Source organism: Myodes glareolus, chromosome 1 (genome assembly GCF_982192425.1).
Source record: "Myodes glareolus chromosome 1, mMyoGla1.1, whole genome shotgun sequence".
Lineage (NCBI taxonomy): Eukaryota > Metazoa > Chordata > Mammalia > Rodentia > Cricetidae > Myodes > Myodes glareolus.
Window position 1 is genome coordinate 72551251 of NC_142026.1, and position 19854 is coordinate 72571104.

Sequence of the window (19854 nt, forward strand, 5' to 3'; positions counted from 1 at the left end):
GAAGGAAAACTATTTGGGATGATTGGAATTGAGGTAAAAATGCATTTTTTTCAGGTTGTTAGTCAAATAATAAATTTCAGGGCCAGGATTATTTTGGAAAGAAGACCCTATACTGAGAATACCAGCTGCCTCTGAAGGTGTCACCCTAGACAGTTGTCTGTCTTCACTTTCATTTTCCAGGGTCCACCACCCCCTGCACAGATTAATCACGTACACCCAAGGAGAAAATTAGGATTATAGATGTAGGTCAACTGGTAGATGCCCACCTAAGAAGGCACAAAACCCTGGGTCTGATCTTCAACACTGATGTAAGCTGAACACAGTGGCATACACCTGCAATCCCTGCACTTGGGAGATAGGGTGTGGTGGTTTGAAAGAAAATGACCCCGAAGGAATTAACACTATTAAGAGGTGTGGCTTAGTTGGAGGAAGTGTGTCACTTTGGGGGCAGGTGGTGAAGCCTTGTTAAAAAATAATCTTTTAAGAGGTGGGTCTTAGTTAAGGCGTGGCTTCTCTGGGACCCAGGCATAAAGGTGCGCACCTTCGTGTGCGTGCTCTCTGTGTCTTTCCCCGTGGGACATTGCTGTGCTTGGATTTCTCATTTCCTGTTCTGTGAGTTTTCCCCTTATAATGAATAAAATATAGTTGTTTTATCCTTAGTTAGCCTGGTTATTTCAACACCTGGCGCCCAACGATTGGATATAGAATTCCCGGACCTGAGTGCTCAGCACATGTCCTCCCTCAGCCTGCCTCAGCCGTGGCCTGTAGGCAGAGCCAGCAGTACATTTGGATGTAGAATTCTTGTGCAATGGCCTTTCTTGCTACAGATTGGCCTCAGTTAGTTATATTTTCTCATTGTGTGCCTCAGAGCGCTTCAAGTCCCTACACGCTCTCCCGGGTGCCGGTGCCTGTGCCCCGCTGCCACACACTGTGTGCGGGGACATGGGCTTTCTTGGGTGCCTCTGTTATCTTGTTATGACTGTGCTTGTGTGGTTGCTGACTAATCAGTCTGTGATTTACACTAAATAACCATTTTTAATCTGAGCATTGGGCATGTAATGGTTTGATCCATAGGCTCCTTTATTTGAATAGTTGGTCCCCAGTTGGTAAACTGTTTGGGAAGGATTAGAAAATGTAGCTTGTTGGTGGGGATATGTCATTAGGGATGGACTTTGAGATTTTAGAAGCCCATGTCTGTAAACGGAGGAGAAACTTTTGTTTCCTGGCTGTGCAGTTTCAAATAATCACACAGAGCTTAATATTAACTTACAAAATACTTGGCCAAACAGCTCAGGCTTATTACTAACTAGCTCATACTTTTAAACGAACCCATTTCTATTAATCTCTGTATTGCTACATAGCTCATGGCTTCACCTGTGCTCTAGCATGTCTAGCTCCTCTGGCAGCTGACTTGCGTCCTCTCGATTCTGCCCTCTTTTTCACTGTACTCAGTTTGGCTTTCCTGCCTAGCTATATTCTGCCTTGCTATAAGCCAAATTAGCTTTATTTATCATAAAACATAATCACAGTATACAGAAAGACCATTCCACAGCACATGCCGTCCCCAGTTAGCTCTCTCTACCTCATGTTTGTTCATCAGGATGTTAGCTGTCAGCTGCTGCTCCATTGCCATGCCTGCCTGCTGCCACACTCCCCACCATGGTGGTCATAGACTCACTCTCTGTAGTGTAAGCCCCAATAAACTCTTTCTTCTCTAAGTTGCATTGGCCATGGTGTCTTCTCACAACAATAGAAAAGTAACTAAAACAGGGCAGAAGGATTAGGAATTCAAGGTCTCTCAAAGAGAGCTTGAGGCTGGCCTGGGTAGTGAATCAAAAACCAAACTGGAGCCTGCAGTGGTGGCGCACACCTTTAATCCCAGCACTTGGGAGGCAGAGGCAGGTGGATCTTTGAGTTTGAGGCCAGCCTGGTCTACAGAGCTAGTCTAGTTCCAGAACAGACAAGGCTACCCTATCTTGTAAATGGAGACAGTGGTTTCGTTTCCTAACTGCCCACACCCAAATAATCACACAGAAACTATATTAATTCCAACACCATTTGACCCATGGCTCAGGTGTATTCTTAGACATCTTAAATCAACCCATTTCTATTATTTTATATTTTATTACAAGGCTTGTGGTTTGTTCCCTCTTGTTTCTTGGGCAGCTACATGACATTTTCGTGCCTAGATATATTCTACCCTACCATAGGTCAAACAGCTTATTTATTAACCAACGGTAATAAAACATATTCATAGCATACAGAGGGGAATCCCACATCATCATCTTGCATGCCACCATGTTCTGCCATGATGATAATGAACTAAACCTCTGAACTGTAAGCCAGCCCATTTAAATGATTTCCTTTATAAGAGTAGCTGTGGTATTGGTGTCTCTTAACACCAATAAAACCCTAACTGAGACATATTCCACCATGAAAACCCTCATACTATAGATTGGGAAAGCCAAAATGTCATGCCTACTATGTCATGAAGCTTCCCCTTTCATTGACCTGTGCAGGACTTAAGTGTGGAATTTTCCTTTACACTGTGTGAATATGTCACTATGGTTGGTTTAATAAAGAAGCTGACTGACCACTAGCTGGGCAGGTATAGGTTAGGTGGGACTTTCAGACAAAAAGAACTTGAAAGAGAAAGGAGGAGTCTCAAAAGTCTCAAGGAGATGTGGAGAGGGATGAACTTGCTGTACTGAGAAAAGGTACCAAGTCATCTGGCAGAAAGTAGATAAGAAATATGGGTTAATTTAAAATGTAAGAGTTAGTTAGTAATAAGCCTGAGCTATTGGTCATGCATTTATAATAATAAGTCTTTGTGTGATTGTTTGGGAACTGGTTGGCAGGACAGAAAAGACTTTCTATACCTAAGAGCAAGAAACACATGGGGCATCTGTCCACTCTTGATTTCAGCAATTAGTACTGTTTGGGGACCTTCAGAAGGCCGTGCCTACTTGGCTGAAGTGGATTGCTGGAAAGCCAGTCTTGAGGGTTCAACTTTCTGATCTCAGATATGTGAGCATATCTTCCACTACCATGCCTTCCTGGATATGGTCTGTACCTTCTCTAGCCATGAGGCCAAAGCACCTTGTTAAGTTGTTTCTGTTAGGTATTTTAGTAACAGTGTAGAAAAAAATTAACTAATAATACATTGGGTCTTAGCCAGACCTGGAGATACAGTGACCTTTTACATTAAATTATTTTTTTAATTTAATCGTATGAATGTTTCTTCTGTGTGTGTCTGTGCAGCATGTGCATGCAGTGCCCACAGAGACCAGAAGAGGGAGGTAGATACCCTAGAACTGGAGTTACAGATGGTTGTGAACCTCCATGTGGGTTCTGTGACTAGAACCTGGATCTTCTTGCAACAGCAACAAGTGCTCTTAACAGTGATCCCTCTATCCAGCCTTCACAGTGACCTTTTGTGTTACCCACCACAGGGTAATATTAAATCAGAGCGAGGGCCTAGTAACTGTAATTCCTTTTTCCTGAATCTTTCAGGACATTGAGAGTTGGTCTCTAGCAGAAGCGAGGTGGAGGATCACTACTTAGGCTTTGGTTGGTGTCAGTAAGCCCCTGAAGGGAACATGCCCCAGATGGAGGCATCAGTAAGCCCCTGAAGGGAACATGCCCCAGATGGAGGCATCAGTAAGCCCCTGAAGGGAACATGCCCCAAATGGAGGCATCCATGTCTAAAACTTGCTGGGAGCTGGAAACTGATGCTGTGTGGGTGGTTGTGTTGGTACCTCATTGACCTTTTTTCCAGGAACTGAGCTGCCACTCCATTTGGTTACTCACAGATACCTGTCATTAAGAGACAGTAGTGTGTGGTTGTATGTATGTATGTGTTACTTCAGATGGCCTCGCCCTATAGCCCAGGCTGCCCTTCATCTCACAGTGGTCCTTCTACCTTAGCCTCCCAAGTTCTGGGATGACAAACCTGAACCACCATGTCTGATGAGAATTGCTTTGCTTCGTCACCATGCCTGCTTGCTGGCCTGTTTGCCTTCACACTCCCTGCCGTGATAGTCACGGACTCACCTTCTGACACTGCAAGCCCCAAATAAAGTCTTCTATAAGTGGCCTTGGTCATAGCGTCTCTTCACAGTAATAGAAAAGTAAGCTTGCATTCCCTTCAGTGACAGGGTCTGGGTGGGAGTGGGGGTGTGGGTGGGAATGTGTTCTGCTCTGAAGGGTCAAGGAAGAAAAGGAAAATTCTACATGTCTTATTTAAGATGTGTTTGCCCTGCATGGACACCTGCTCCATTAGCCATCCAGAAGCCAGGGGATGTAGACAACACTGGAGAAGATGTGTGGCTGGGCAGTGGTGGCGCACACCTTTAATGCCAACACTCAGGAGCCAGAGGCAGGCTGGTCTCTGTGAGTCTGAGGCCAGTCTGGTCTACAGAGCAAGTTCCAGGATGGCCAGGGCTGTCACACAGAAAAAAACCTTGTCTTGAAAAATCAGAGAGGGAGGGAGGGAGAGAGAGAGAAGGGAGAGAGAGGAGAGAGAGAAGAGAGAGAGAGAAAGGTGTGTGTGTGTGTGTGTGTGTGTGTGTGTGTGTGTGTGTGTGTGTGTGCATGCGTGCGTGCTCGTGTGTGTAGCCTAGCATATTCAAACTCCAAACCCCTGGGTGTGATTCCCAGTACTGCAGAAAATGTTTATTATCTGTAAATACCTAGGTAGAGCTGGTGAAATGGCTCAGTGAGTAAAGTGTTAGATACCCAGCAGGGATATAAAGGCACCTGAGGTGGGGGAGAAGAAAGAGGACCCTGGGAGCTCACTGACCAGCCTATTTAGCTAGTCCATGAACTCCAGGTACAGTGAAAGACCCTGTCTGAAAAAAATAAGGTAGAGAGAGAGCAATAGCAATAGAGAAAGACATCCAGTGTTGACCTTTGCCCTCTGTGTTTCTGTTCACAGGCACGTGCACCATTATACACGTGTATATTAAACACATGCTACGTTCCTAGGTAGTGAAAAATAAATTTTTTGAGACAAGGTTCAGGCTGTCCTTAAACTCAAGTCCTCTGGCTCCAGGCTCTCAGTGTACAGCTGTAGGCTATGAAGTACTGCAATAACTAACATTCCTTTTGTATTGTTTGTGACAGGTCCTCATCATATAGCCCTGGCTACCCTGGGACTGGCTATGGCCACCAGGCTGGTCTCACCTGCCTCTGCCTCTGGAGTGCTAGGATTAAGGGCATGTGCCATCATGTCTGGCCCTCCTTTTTTTTCCTAAGGCAGACGCCTCTATGTAATTGAGGTAGGCCCTAAACTCATACTGTGTAGATCAGGCTGACCTTGGACAGGGTTTCTGCCTCTCTAGGGCTAGGATGACAGGTGTGTGCCACCATATCCACTTTGTCGTGAAAGTTTTCAACCAAACCCCTCCAAGTAACAAAACTAAAATTCCCTGTGGTTCTAATGGTGGAACATTCAGGAAGGCCCTGAGGGGTTCAGATAACTGCATCCTCACATCCTAGGAGATGTGGAAGAGAGGGGAACTGGGATGGGATAGGGTGGGAGTGGGAGGGGATTTGAGATAGGGTAGGAGTGAGGTGGGAGGAGATTCGGGATGGGGTAGGAATGAGGTGGGAGGGGGGCTGAGGTGGGGTAGGGGTGCGGTGGTGGAAGGGGGGCTGAGACGGGGTAGGAGTGCGGTGGGAGGGGGCTGAGATGGCGCAGGGGTGAAGCCTGGAAGCTTGGAAAGTGAGGTCCTCCTGGAGGTCAAAGTGTAGCACTGGCATTATGACCCTTTTGAGGCCTACTTCCTCCTCTCTGACTCAGGAACGCTGTCAAAGGCTGAGATGGTTTCAGGATGGGGCAATAAATGCTAGTTCTCTCCCCACCCTTCCCCTTTGCCACTCTGCTCCATAAGTGAGAGAGGTTACGGAAAATGATGAAAAGGTCAAACACTTATTGTGATCCAATATGTCATAGTAGATGATGCCACCCAGGATGGCCCCTATGACCTTTACCTCCTGCTTTTTACACTTTACAAACGGTGTCTTTCAGCACTTGAGAGGAAGAAGCATTAGTGGACAGGTGTGAGCCTTCTAGACAGGGAGAGAAAAGACACAATGGCGTTTGGGGGAAGTCAGTCAGGTGGACAAGAGCTTCTACTACATAGTGAGTTCAATCCATCCCAGGCTACCTGAGACGCTGTCCCAAGAATAAAACAGACAGGTGTGGTGGGGCATGCCGTCATTCTCAACACTCTGGAGAAAAACCACTGACAGCGGGGCGAGTGTAGAACTCCGTGAGTTCGAGGCCAGTCTGATCTACATAGCAAGATCCTGACCAGACAGAGCTACATAGCGAGACTGTGCCTCAAAAAAACAAATGAAATACAAATTGTATCAGGGAATGGAACCCGTTGATGATCTGCTTGTGTAACATGTACAAGGCCCTGGCTTTGATCTCTAGTGCTGAATAAGCCAGAAATCCTGGAGGTGATTATAGTCCCAGCTCTCTGGAGGTGGACCTGGGAAGAGAGGATCAGGAGCTGAAGGTCATGGGGAGTTTGAGGCCAGCCTGGGGTCTAAACACAGGGTCCTATGTAGCTCCTGCTAATCTCTCTGACCCTTGATCTTCCTCAATGCCGGGATGACAGGTTACACACCTTGCTTTGATATGGAGCATACCATCCTCCCAGCTCAGCTTCTTGGGCACAGGGATAAGTATGCAAAACCACACCCTTTGTGGCGAGATTTTTCCAGAAACCATTTCGGTAATTCTTCGTGGCTTGTTTACAAGTAGCTGTGACCATTTTTCATAGAGGAGAAATCTGAGTCACCATGGATTGAAGTCACACTAAGGTCACAGAAAGGCCCTTGGAGGGAAATATGCAAATGTAAATAGTCTGCCAGGATGGATTGCAGCTCAGGGCTTCCTGGTGTGGACTGCTTCTGAGTCAAAGCTCAGTGGGGGCACTGGAGTGAGCCTGCTGGAGGGCAGGGGGAGGATGCGCTGTGGTGGAGACACAATATAGAAAGGCCAGGGCATGAGGGACATGCAGGGCTCACCTGAGAGAGCTGCAAAGGTCTGTGGGAGACAGGAAGAGGAAACGGAATCCAGAGACTGTGTCAGGTGTAAGCTCTTCAGTGGGACATGAGAGACAGCTTCCAGGCTAGTTGTTCATTGGTGTGTGTGTGTTTAGGTAGGCATGTATATGCATATGCATTTACGTGTATAAATGTGTGAAATATGTTTGTGTACATATGGGTATGTATACATGCATATATGTGCATATGTATATATATGCATGTGTGGATGGATGTTGTGTGCCTATGTCTATGTGCATATATGTGTGTAAATGTATGTGTATGTGTTTATGTGTAGATATGTGTGTGTACATTTGGGTATGTACTCATGCTTATGTATATATGTGGGTACCTATTTATATGTATTTGTGGCTATATGTGTGTAAATGTATATGTGTTTGTGTGTGTGTGTGTGTGTAGTCCTGATTTGCTTGTAATTTACAGTAACCCTGATCCAGCTTTCCCTCTCAAGCTGGGATTACAGGTGTGAGTCAGCACACCTGGCTTCGGGATGGCTGTGATGTGCTCCATCCACTAAGAGAGGACAGTCAGACGGACATTTGTGCCTTTGAAGTCTGCAAGGTGCATTCACACAGTGGGAGCCGACCTCTGCTTGCCTAGGGGCTCTGAAGGCAGCTGAGTGGAGAAGAAGCTTTTGTGGTATAAAATCGTGGCGGGGGAGGGGGGTAGCTGAGCTCTGAGCATTCCAGATAGGGCCAAAGAGAAGATGCCCAGGATGTCTGTTGGTGTGGGGTACTGGGAAGGAAAGGAAGGAGGGTGAGGGACAGGGACAGGGCAGGGCCCAGCTGGGCTCTCAAGCTTAGAGCTTCTACTTCCTCCTCCGCCCATTCCAGTGCTAGCCTCTGGCCTCACCAATGGGCTGGCAAAAGAAAAAGTCTTAGGTTTAAAGTCCAACAGGTAGAGGTTCCAGACCTAGGATTCCTGTGTTCCCTGCGCAGTATCGGGACACATGGCCAGAGCTGGTGGGAACCTGGGGGTCTGGGGGAGCTTGGTGCTACTGGTAAGTTCTTTCATGCTCAGGACTGAGCTTGGAGCCAAGGGAGGGAGGGAGGCATAGGAAGGGGCTAGAATCTCCATTCCCAGAGATGTGGAGGAAGGGCCCTCGGATGGTCTTTAACCGAGGAAAGGAAGGAAGCTCTGAGACTGGAAGAATCTAGACAAATCTGACCATACTGGGTGTTTTAGGTCTGGTATGACAGTGAACATGGGATCAGGCTGTTCGCACACACAGCCCAGCCCTCCTCCTCAGAGACAGAAGCCCAGAGCTACCCGCCTTCCTCCACACCCGGAGATCCACAGTGACCAAGCTCTGACCCAGCTCTCTCTGCCCACAGTCTGTCTCCAGAGTTCAGTTTTGTTTTCCTCTAGTCGTCCCTCTTGGTCCCTGGGCGCCCTCCCCCAGGGCCTCTGCTTATATTTTTCAGAAAGTGAAAGCACTCACAGTGTCTCTTGTCCTTATCCGGGAAGCAACCTTGGTTCCTGCTTCCCTGGAGCTCCACCTCTGCCATGGGTGACCAGCTTCCTAACCAACAGCACCAGTGTTGGGGTGCCCTTATCTCACCCTGTCCCCACATTTCTCTCCTCGGTCAAGGTGGGAGGAAAGGTTGGGGGCAGAGATCAGGACAGTCTTGAGAAGCCTGTCAGCCCCACCTCCCCAGTCTCACCTAGCTCAGCTAATGTCTTCCTACCTGGATCCCTCTAGGGTCTGAGCAGCTGCACTGTGCCCTGGGCGGCTGGTGAGTAAATTCCTACCTTTAATTGTTGTCCTTGCCAAGAGAGAGATCCTTTGACTCTGATGGACCCTGGTGAGCTGAGGACAAGGGTAGCTTCTCAATTTGGGGAGGAGGGAGGTACAGGGTGATAGGAGGGGGAAAAATGGTTGACCTATGCTTTTCTAATCTGAAAGCCTCACTCGAATTTTCAGCTCTAAATGCAGTGAGTAACCTGAAGGCAGAGGCCCAGACCACCAGCTCCATCACCCTGAGCTGGGAGGCCCCAAACGATCCGGACCCTGAAAACCTGACCTACTGGGTTCAGTGCCGTAGAGATGATAACATACATAAAACTATAAACACCACAGACACCATCTTAACGGTAGATGGACTTGCTCCGGCTTCCTCATACGAATTTTCCGTGTGGGCAGAAAAAGATGGAACCAATAGCACCCTGAAGACCATCAATGCCTCCACAGGTGAGAGGCAGACTCTTTGTATTCTTTCTTCCTTTGAAGGGACGGTTTAAGGGGTGACCGAAGACTCTGGTGGTGGTGCACACCTTTAATCCCAGCACTTGGGCTCAGAGCCAGGCAAGTCTCTTTGACTCTGAGGTCAGGCTGTTCTACAGAGTGAGTTTCTCAACAGTCAGAGCAACACAGAGTAACCCTGGAGAGAGAGAGAGAGACAGAGAGGGAGAGAGAGAGAGAGAGAGAGAGAGAGAGAGAGAGAGAGAGAGAGAACAGAAGGTGGCAGAATCTACCAACAAACTGAACTAGACTGAAACACAAACACGTGAATATCTGGGTTTTATCACCCACCTTAAACAGATGAAACTCAACACAGTCGAAGTGTACCCTCACAGTTTTGTGACCCAGTGAATCCGAGAGGACCCTTTCTTAATATTATGAGCATAAAGGGAGTACGACACCAGCATTCCTAATTTCATAGTAAACTATTCCTAACTCCATGGCATGTGACTGGCCACATCCCAAGAGTTCCCCCATCACACAAAACTTGTACCTCCGTATTGGACGTCCTATTGTTCTCAGCCATCTCATCCCATCATGGGGTCCTTGGCTTACATAAATGAGAGGACAAAAACAGTTAATCTCCCCATTGGTCCCTACTTAGAGCCCCAAACCTGAGCAATTAAAGGACAGGTGATCAGAGGAACAACTGCATTGCCTTTTGTTTTTATTTTGTGACCTGGGTGTGAGTATGGAGTTACCCACTGAGGTGGCTGTGTCACTGAAGACAGTGGCTTCCTCTCAGTCAGCACTCCTGGACTGTAAGGTCTCATGAGGGCCTCCTCCCTTTATGGCTGAGTACTTAGGGCATTAATCTTGTGTAGGCTTCATACCTACAAGCACAGCTGCTGGATTCATTTGTACTATAGCCTTGTCATTCCAAAGACAGCAATGCACACCTCCTCTCTGTCTTCTGGTTCTTACATTCTGTTCACTCATCTTTCGTTACAATCTCTAAGCCTTGGAGGTGCTCACAGATATGACTTCAACATCGCAGCCATCCCCGAGTCTCCTTGTTAACCACCATCCCTACAGACAGCAGCTTCTTTGACCAAGGATGAGGAGCCATGAACGTCCCTGGTACCAGTCCATGCACTGGCTCCCGCTTGTCCCTGGAGGTCTGTGGGCTTGTGCACGTGCACATCCTGGCTCATTCTTATTCTGATTTAATTATTTATATTTTATCTATCTATCTAACTATCTTTTTATTTACTATCTATATAATTTTTATTTTGTTTTTCAAGACAGAGTTTCTCTGGGTAGACCAGACTGTCTCGTAACTCAGTCTGTAAACCTGGTGGATCTCAAACTGACTACCTCCCACATGCTGGTATTAAAGGCACAAGCCACCACACCCGATATTTAGTATTTTGTATGAATGTGTGTGTGTGTGAGGATTTGTGTGTGTGTAGCCAGAGCTTATTGTCAGCTGTCTTCTTCTGTGGCTCATTATCTAATTCATTTCTTTTTCTTTATCTTAATCTATTAATTGCTGTCATACATCTGTGTTTTTGTGTGGATATGAGTCCATATCCCCAGCCTGGAATTCACTATGAAGCCCAGGCTGTCTTTGAACTTATGAAGTTCTCCTGCCTCAGACTCCCAAGGGATGGGATTGTATTGTTGGCACAACTCACTCTGGTTTCACAGGTTGAGTAAATTTGGGGACAAATCGTTCTCCCTTCTGCCCTTGTTTTCAGCTCCAAACCCAGTAAGAAACCTGAGTGTGGAAACTCAGACCAACAGCTCCATCACCCTGAGCTGGGATGAACCAGATGTTCATGACACAGTTAACCTGACCTACTGGGTCCAGTGGTCTGGAGATAATGGCACAGATGTAACTAATAGCACAGCAAACACCAATGTCGTGGTGGATGGCCTTGAACCTGCTTCTACTTATGAATTTTCCGTGTGGGTGGAAAAAGATGGAATCAGAAGCACCACGGTGACCCTCAACGCCTCCACAGGTGAGAGGCAGATTCTCTTGTATTCTTTCTTCCTTTAGAAGGGACATGATTAAGGGGTGACAGGAGAGCCTGGTGGTGGTGGTGAACACCTTCAATCCTCGACTTGGGCTCAGAGCCAGGCAGATCTCTTTGTCTCTGAGGTTAGCCTGCTCTACAGAGAGAGTTTCTGAACTGTGAGCAACACAGAATAAGCATGTCAAAAGAGAGAGAGAGAGAGAGAGAGAGAGAGAGAGAGAGAGGAGAGAGAGAGAGAGAGAGAGCAAGAGAGAGAGCAGGAGAGAGAGAGAGAGAGAGAGAGAGAGAGACAGGAAGCCCCAACCCAGAGCAATTTAAAGACAGGCAATCTGAGGAACAAATGCATTGCTTTTTGTTTTTATTTTGTGACCTGGGTGTGGGTATGGAGTTACCCAATGAGGTGGCTGTGTCACTGAAGACAGTGGCTTCCTTTCAATCAGCACTCCTGGACTGTAAGGTCTCATGAGGGTCTTCTCCCTTTATGGCTGAGTACTTAGGGTTTAATCTTGTGTAGGCTTCATACCTTCAAGCACAGCTGCTGGATTCATTTGTACTATAGCCTTGTCATTCCAAAGACAGCAATGCACACCTCCTCTCTGCCTTCTGGTTCTTATATTCTGTTCACTTATCTTCCGTGACAATCTCTGAGCCTTGGAAGTGGCTGACAGATATGTCTTCAACCTCTAAGCTATTCCTGAATCTCCGTGTTATCCACCATCCCTACACAGAGCAGCTTCTATGATCAAGGATGAGGAGCCATGAAGGTCACTGGTACCAGTCCATGCACTGGTGCCCACTTGTCCTGGAACTCTGTGGGCTTGTGCACGTGCACATCCTGGCTCATTATTATTTTGATTCATTTATTTATATTTTTTTATCTATCTCTTTATCTTTCGATCTATCAATCTATCTCTTTATTTGTTTATTATTTTGCTTTTTAAGACAGAGTTTCTCTAGGTAGCTCAGATTGTCTCGTAACTCAGTCTGTATGCCTGGCTGATCTCAAACTGACTGCCCTCAAACTGACTGCCTCCCACATGCTGGTAATAAAAGCACAAGCAACTACAACCAGCTGATTTAGACTCTGTGTGAACGTGTGTGTGAGGATTTGTGTGTGTGTAGCCAGAGCTTATGTCAGCTGTCTTCCTCTGTGGCTCAGTATCTTATTTATTTCTTTTTCTTTATCTTAATCTATTCATTGCTGTCATACATCTGTGTTTTTGTGTGCACGTTCATGTGTGGATATGAGTCCATATCCCCAGCCTGGAATTCACTATGAAGCCCAGGCTGTCTTTGAACTTATGAAGTTCTCCTGCCTCAGACTCCCAAGGGATGGGATTGTATTGTTGGCACAACTCACTCTGGTTTCACAGGTTGAGTAAATCTGGGAACAAATCGTTCTCCCTTCTGCCCTTGTTTTCAGCTCCAAACCCAGTAAGAAACCTGAGTGTGGAAACTCAGACCAACAGCTCCATCACCCTGAGCTGGGATGAACCAGATGTTCATGATCCAGTTGACCTGACCTACTGGGTCCAGTGGTCTGGAGATAATGGCACAGATGTAACTAATAGCACAGCAAACACCAATGTCGTGGTGGATGGCCTTGAACCTGCTTCTACTTATGAATTTTCCGTGTGGGTGGAAAAAGATGGAATCAGAAGCACCACAGTGACCCTCAACGCCTCCACAGGTGAGAGACAGACTCTCTTGTATTCTTTCTTCCTTTAGAAGTGAAGTGTGTGACAGGAGAGCCTGGTGGTGGAGGTGCACATCTTCAACCCTCGACTTGGGCTCAGAGCCAGGCAGATCTCTTTGACTCTGAGGTCAGCCTGCTCTACAGAGTGAGTTTCTGAACAGTCAGAGCAACACAGAGTAACCATGGAGAGAGAGAGAGAGAGAGAGAGAGAGAGAGAGAGAGAGAGAGAGAGAGAGGGAGGGAGAGAGAGAGAGAGAGAGAGAGAGAGAGAGAGAGAGAGCACAGAAGGTGGCAGAATCTATGAACAAACTGAACTAGACTGAAACACAAACAAGTGAATATCAGGGTTTTATCAGCCACCAGAAACAGATGAAACTCAACATAGGTGAAGTGGACCCTCATCGTTCTGTGACCCAGCGAATCCAAAAGAACCCTTTCTTAATATTATGATCTTAAAAAGAGCACAGCACCAGCATTTCTAATTTCATAATAAACTATTCCTATCCCCCATGGCATGTGACTGGCCACGTCCCAAGAGCTCATTCATCACACAAAACTTGTACCTCCCTATGGACTTCCTATTGCTGACAGCCATTCCAACCTATCATGGGGTCCATGACCTACATAAATGTGAGGACCAGGAACATTGATCCTCCCATTGGTCCCTACTTAGAGCCCAACCCAGAGCAATTAAAGGACAGGCGATCAGAGGAACAAATGCATTGCCTTTTGTTTTTATTTTGTGACCTGAGTGTGGGTATGGAGTTACGGCTGTGTCACTGAAGACAGTGGCTTCCTCTCAATCAGCACCCCCGGACTGCAAGGTCTCAAGAAAGCCTTCTTGCTTTATGGATGTGTACTTAGGGCATTAATCTTGTGTAGGCTTCACACCTACAAGCACAGCTGCTGGGGTTCATTTATACTACAGCCTTGTCACCCCCAGACAGCAATGCACACCTCCTCTCTGTCTTCTGGTTCTTACATTCTCTTCACTCCTCTTCCATGACAATCTCTGAGCCTTGGAGGTGCTGACAGATATGACTTCAACCACTAAACTATCCCTGAGTTTCCGTGTTAACCACCATCCTACAGACAGTAGCTTCTTTGACCAAGGCTTAGGAGCCAAGAAAGTTGCAGGTACTAGTTTTTACACTGGCGCCCACTTGGTCCCTGGAGGTCTGTGGGCTTCTGCACGTGCACATCCTGGCTCATTCTTCTTCTGATTTAATTATTTATATTTTATCTATCTATCTAACTATCTTTTTATCTATCTCAATTTTATTTTGTTTTTCGTGACAGAGTTTCTTTGGGTAGCACAGACTGTCTCGTAATTCAGTCTATAGGCCTGGCTGGACTCAAACTGACTGCCTCCTCCCACGTTCTGTTATTACAGGAACAAGCCACGACACCCGACTTATTTAGTTCTTTGTATGAATGTGTGTGTGAGGATTTGTGTGTGTGTAGCCAGAGCTTATTGTCAGCTGTCTTCCTCTGTGGCTCATTATCTAATTCATTTCTTTTTCTTTATCTTAATCTATTCATTGCTGTCATACATCTGTGTTTTTGTGTGCACGCTCACGTGTGGATATGAGTCCATATCCCCAGCCTGGAACTCACTATGAAGCTCAGGCTGTCTTTGAACTTATGAAGTCCTCCTGCCTCAGACTCCCAAGGGATGGGATTGTATTGTTGGCACAACTCACTCTGGTTTCACAGGTTGAGTAAATCTGGGAACAAATCGTTCTCCCTTCTGCCCTTGTTCTCAGCTCCAAACCCAGTAAGAAACCTGAGTGTGGAAACTCAGACCAACAGCTCCATCACCCTGAGCTGGGATGAACCAGATGGTCATGACCCAGTTGACCTGACCTACTGGGTCCAGTGGTCTGGAGATGATGGCACAGATGTAACTAATAGCACAGCAAACACCAGTGTCGTGGTGGATGACCTTAAACCTGCTTCTACATATGAATTTTCTGTGTGGGTGGAAAAAGATGGAATCAGAAGCACCACGGTGACCCTCAACGCCTCCACAGGTGAGAGACAGACTCTCTTGTATTCTTTATTCCTTTAGAAGGGACGTGTTTAAGGGGTGATGGGAGAGCCTGGTGGTGGAGGTGCACATCTTCAATCCTAGACTTGGGCTCAGTGCAAACCAGATCTCTTTGACTCTGAGGTCGGCCTGCTCTACAGAGTGAGTATCTGAATAGTCAGAGCAACACAGAGTAACCGTGTCGAGAGAGAGAGAGAGAAAGAGAGAGAGAGAGAGAGAGAGAGAGAGAGAGAACTTAAGGTGGCAGAATCTACGAACAAACTGAACTAGACTGAAACACAAACAAGTGAATATCTGGGTTTTATCACCCACCTTAAACAGATGAAACTGGACACAGGTGAAGTTGACCGTCATAGTTCTGTGACTTCGTGGATCCAAAAGGACCCTTTCTTTATATTATGAGCATAAAGGTAGTACGACACTGGCATTCCTAATTTCACAGTAAACAATTCCTATCCCATGGCATGTGACTGACCGTGTCCCAAGAGCTCACCCATCACACAAAACTTGTACGTCCCTATGGACTTCTTACTGTTCTCAGCCATCCCACCCCACCACAGGGTCCATGACTTACATAAATGTGAGAACCAGGAACATTGATCCTACCGTTGATCCCTACTTAGAGCCCCAGCCCAGAGCAATTTAAGGACCGGCCATCTGAGGAACAAATGCATTGCCTTTTGTTTTCATTTTGTGACTTGGGTGTGGGTATGGAGTTACCCACTGAGGTGGCTGTGTCACTTAAGACATTGGCTTCCTCTCAATCAGCACTCCTGGACTGTAAGGTCTCATGAGGGCCTCCTCCCTTTATGGCTGAGTACTTAGGGCTTTAATCTTGTGTAGGCTTCATACCTACAAGCACAGCTGCTGGGGTTCATTTATACTACAGCCTTGTCACCCCCAGACAGCAATGCACACCTCCTCTCTGTCTTCTGGTTCTTACATTCTCTTCACTCCTCTTCCATTACAATCTCTGAGCCTTGGAGGTGCTGACAGACATGACTTCAACCACTAAACTATCCCTGAGTTTCCGTGTTAACCACCATCCTACAGACAGTAGCTTCTTTGACCAAGGCTTAGGAGCCAAGAAAGTTGCAGGTACTAGTTTTTACACTGGCGCCCACTTGGTCCCTGGAGGTCTGTGGGCTTCTGCACGTGCACATCCTGGCTCATTCTTCTTCTGATTTAATTATTTATATTTTATCTATCTATCTAACTATCTTTTTATCTATCTCAATTTTATTTTGTTTTTTGTGACAGAGTTTCTTTGGGTAGCACAGACTGTCTCGTAATTCAGTCTATAGGCCTGGCTGGACTCAAACTGACTGCCTCCTCCCACGTTCTGTTATTACAGGAACAAGCCACGACACCCGACTTGTTTAGTTCTTTGTATGAATGTGTGTGTGAGGGTTTGTGTGTGTGTAGCCAGAGCTTATTGTCAGCTGTCTTCTTCTGTGGCTCATTATCTAATTCATTTCTTTTTCTTTATCTTAATCTATTAATTGCTGTCATACATCTGTGTTTTTGTGTGGATATGAGTCCATATCCCCAGCCTGGAATTCACTATGAAGCCCAGGCTGTCTTTGAACTTATGAAGTCCTCCTGCCTCAGACTCCCAAGGGATGGGATTGTATTGTTGGCACAACTCACTCTGGTTTCACAGGTTGAGTAAATTTGGGGACAAATCATTCTCCCTTCTGCCCTTGTTTTCAGCTCCAAACCCAGTAAGAAACCTGAGTGTGGAAACTCAGACCAACAGCTCCATCACCCTGAGCTGGGATGAACCAGATGTTCATGACACAGTTAACCTGACCTACTGGGTCCAGTGGTCTGGAGATAATGTCACAGATGTAACTAATAGCACAGCAAACACCAGTGTCGTGGTGGATGACCTTAAACCTGCTTCTACATATGAATTTTCCGTGTGGGTAGAAAAAGATGGAATCAGAAGCACCACGGTGACCCTCAACGCCTCCACAGGTGAGAGACAGACTCTCTTGTATTCTTTCTTCCTTCAGAAGCTAAGTGTTTAAGGGGTGACAGGAGAGCCTGGTGGTGGTGGTGCACACCTTCAATCCTCGACTTGGGCTCAGAGCCAGGCAGATCTCTTTGTCTCTGAGGTCAGCCTGATCTACAGAGTGAGTATCTGAATAGTCAGAGCAACACAGAGTAACCGTGTCGAGAGAGAGAGAGAGAAAGAGAGAGAGAGAGAGAGAGAGAGAGAGAGAGAGAGAGAGAACTTAAGGTGGCAGAATCTATGAACAAACTGAACTAGACTGAAACACAAACAAGTGAATATCTGGGTTTTATCACCCACCTTAAACAGATGAAACTGGACACAGGTGAAGTTGACCGTCATAGTTCTGTGACTTCGTGGATCCAAAAGGACCCTTTCTTTATATTATGAGCATAAAGGGAGTACAACACTGGCATTCCTAATTTCCTACTAAACTATTCCTATCCCCATGGCATGTGACTGACCATGTCCCAAGAGCTCACCCATCACACAAAACTTGTACGTCCCTATGGACTTCTTACTGTTCTCAGCCATCCCACCCCACCACAGGGTCCATGACTTACATAAATGTGAGGACCAGGAACATTGATCCTACCGTTGATCCCTACTTAGAGCCCCAACCCAGAGCAATTTAAGGACAGGCGATCTGAGGAACAACTGCATTGCCTTTTGTTTTTATTTTGTGACTTGGGTGTGAGTATGGAGTTACCCACTGAGGTGGCTGTGTCACTGAAGACAGTGGCTTCCTCTCAATCAGCACTCCTGGACTGTAAGGTCTCATGAGGGCCTCCTCCCTTTATGGCTGAGTACTTAGGGTTTAATCTTGTGTAGGCTTCATACCTACAAGCACAGCTGCTGGGGTTCATTTATACTACAGCCTTGTCACCCCCCGACAGCAATGTACACCTCCTCTCTATCTTCTGGTTCTTACATTCTCTTCACTCCTCTTCTGTGACAATCTCTGAGGTGCTGACAGACATGACTTCAACCACTAAGCCATCCCTGAGTTTCCGTGTTCATCACCATCCCTACAGACAGTAGCTTCTTTGACCAAGGCTTAGGAGCCAAGAAAGTTGCAGGTACTAGTTTTTACACTGGCGCCCACTTGGTCCCTGGTGGTCTGTGGGCTTCTGCACGTGCACATCCTGGCTCATTCTTCTTCTGATTTAATTATTTATATTTTATCTATCTATCTAACTATCTTTTTATCTATCTCAATTTTATTTTGTTTTTTGTGACAGAGTTTCTTTGGGTAGCACAGACTGTCTCGTAATTCAGTCTATAGGCCTGGCTGGACTCAAACTGACTGCCTCCACGTTCTGGTATTAAAGGAACAAGTCACAACACCCGACTTATTTAGTTCTTTGTATGAATGTGTGTGTGAGGGTTTGTGTGTGTGTAGCCAGAGCTTATTGTCAGCTGTCTTCCTTGTGCTTCAGTGTCTTATTTCTTCATCTTTATCTATTCATTGCTGTCATATATTTGTGTTTGTGTGTGCACACTCAAGTGTGGATATGAGTCCGTATCCCTCACCTGGAATTCACTATGAAGCCCAGGCTGTCTTTGAACTCATGAAGTCCTCTTGCCTCAACCTGTCAAGGGATGAGATTGTATTGTTGGCACAACTCACTCAGGTTTCACAGATTGAGGGAATTTGGGGAGAAATCTCTCTCACTTCTTCCCTTATTTTCTGCTTCAAAGCCAGTGAGAAACCTTTGGGTGGAAGATCAGACCAACAGCTCCATCACCCTTATTTGGGATGTCCCTGAGTGCTCCTTTTCCCAGGACCTTACCTACTGAGCCCAGAGCATATGGTATGGTGGCAAAAGTGAGACTCTGGACACAACAGTCACCAATGTCACCATGGATGCACCTGATCCTGGTTCTTTCTATGAATGTTCTGTCTGGGTGGGAAGAGATGGAGTCCACAGCTCCTTGGTGACTCCGTAACTGCAGAGATGAAAGAAGACATTATTTACATTTACTACCCTCCGCCCGCCTTCTCTCACACCCTTCCTCTTTCTATTCTTATTAGGTTCTGAGTATGTGGGTCACACTGGCCTGGACCTCACAACCCCTCATGCCTGTACTTCCTAGATGCTTGTATTATAAGTGTGCACCATCACACCTGGCTGGAGTTCCTAAAAAGATTTTATCTATTTAGTTTATGTATTTGAGTGTTTTTCTTGCACATGTGCAAGTACCCCAGGTTCATGCATTGTCCTTGCAACCAGGTGGGGGTTTAGGATCCTTTGAAATTCTACAGATAGTTGTGAGCTGCTTCTGGATGCTGGGATCTGAACTCTGGGTCCTTAGCATGAGCAGAAAATGCTCTTAAGCTCTGAGCCTTCTCTCCAGCCTCACATCTGGTGTCTCATCCCTTTGATGTGGTTAGAGGGTGAGTGGGAACTGACAGGAAAGGGGGCAGAAATGGAAAGGAAGCCACACACATAAACTTCAGTGTTCTGATGTGGGACGCCCCTCTGCATGCTGTGAATATATTTTATTACCATTAGTTAATAAAGAAGCTGATTTGGTCAAGAGCCAGGCCAAATAGAGCCAGGCAGGATACAGGGAAAAAGATACATAATAAAAGAAGTCATAGGCAGGGAGATGCCATGTAGCTGCCAGAGGAGTAAGATACCAGAACATATTGGTAAGCACAGTCACGTGGTGGTATATAGATTATTATAAATGGGTTAAGTTAATTGTGTGATCTAGTCAGTAATAAGCTTGAGCTAATAGGCCAAACAGTTTCTAATTAATAGAAGTTTCTGTGTGATTACT

General features: G+C 46.3%; 1 protein-coding gene across 4 annotated transcripts in view; it reads left to right on the forward strand.

The window, feature by feature from the left end:
- The first annotated feature begins 7922 nt into the window (after window positions 1-7922).
- Window positions 7923-19854, forward strand: part of Ptprh (protein tyrosine phosphatase receptor type H) — a 31847-nt gene continuing 19915 nt past the window's right edge. For 3 of the 4 annotated variants that reach the window (XM_087909611.1, XM_087909612.1, XM_087909615.1), the window contains exons 1-7: window positions 7923-8080; window positions 8783-8816; window positions 9005-9271; window positions 11023-11289; window positions 12728-12994; window positions 14767-15033; window positions 16764-17030. In XM_087909611.1, coding sequence (XP_087765737.1) covers window positions 8030-8080; window positions 8783-8816; window positions 9005-9271; window positions 11023-11289; window positions 12728-12994; window positions 14767-15033; window positions 16764-17030 — 1420 coding nt within the window. In that variant the 5' untranslated portion in view covers window positions 7923-8029. Of the gene's footprint in view, window positions 8081-8782; window positions 8886-9004; window positions 9272-11022; window positions 11290-12727; window positions 12995-14766; window positions 15034-16763; window positions 17031-19854 lie in introns of those variants that run through there. The other variant, XM_087909614.1, reaches the window with a different exon arrangement.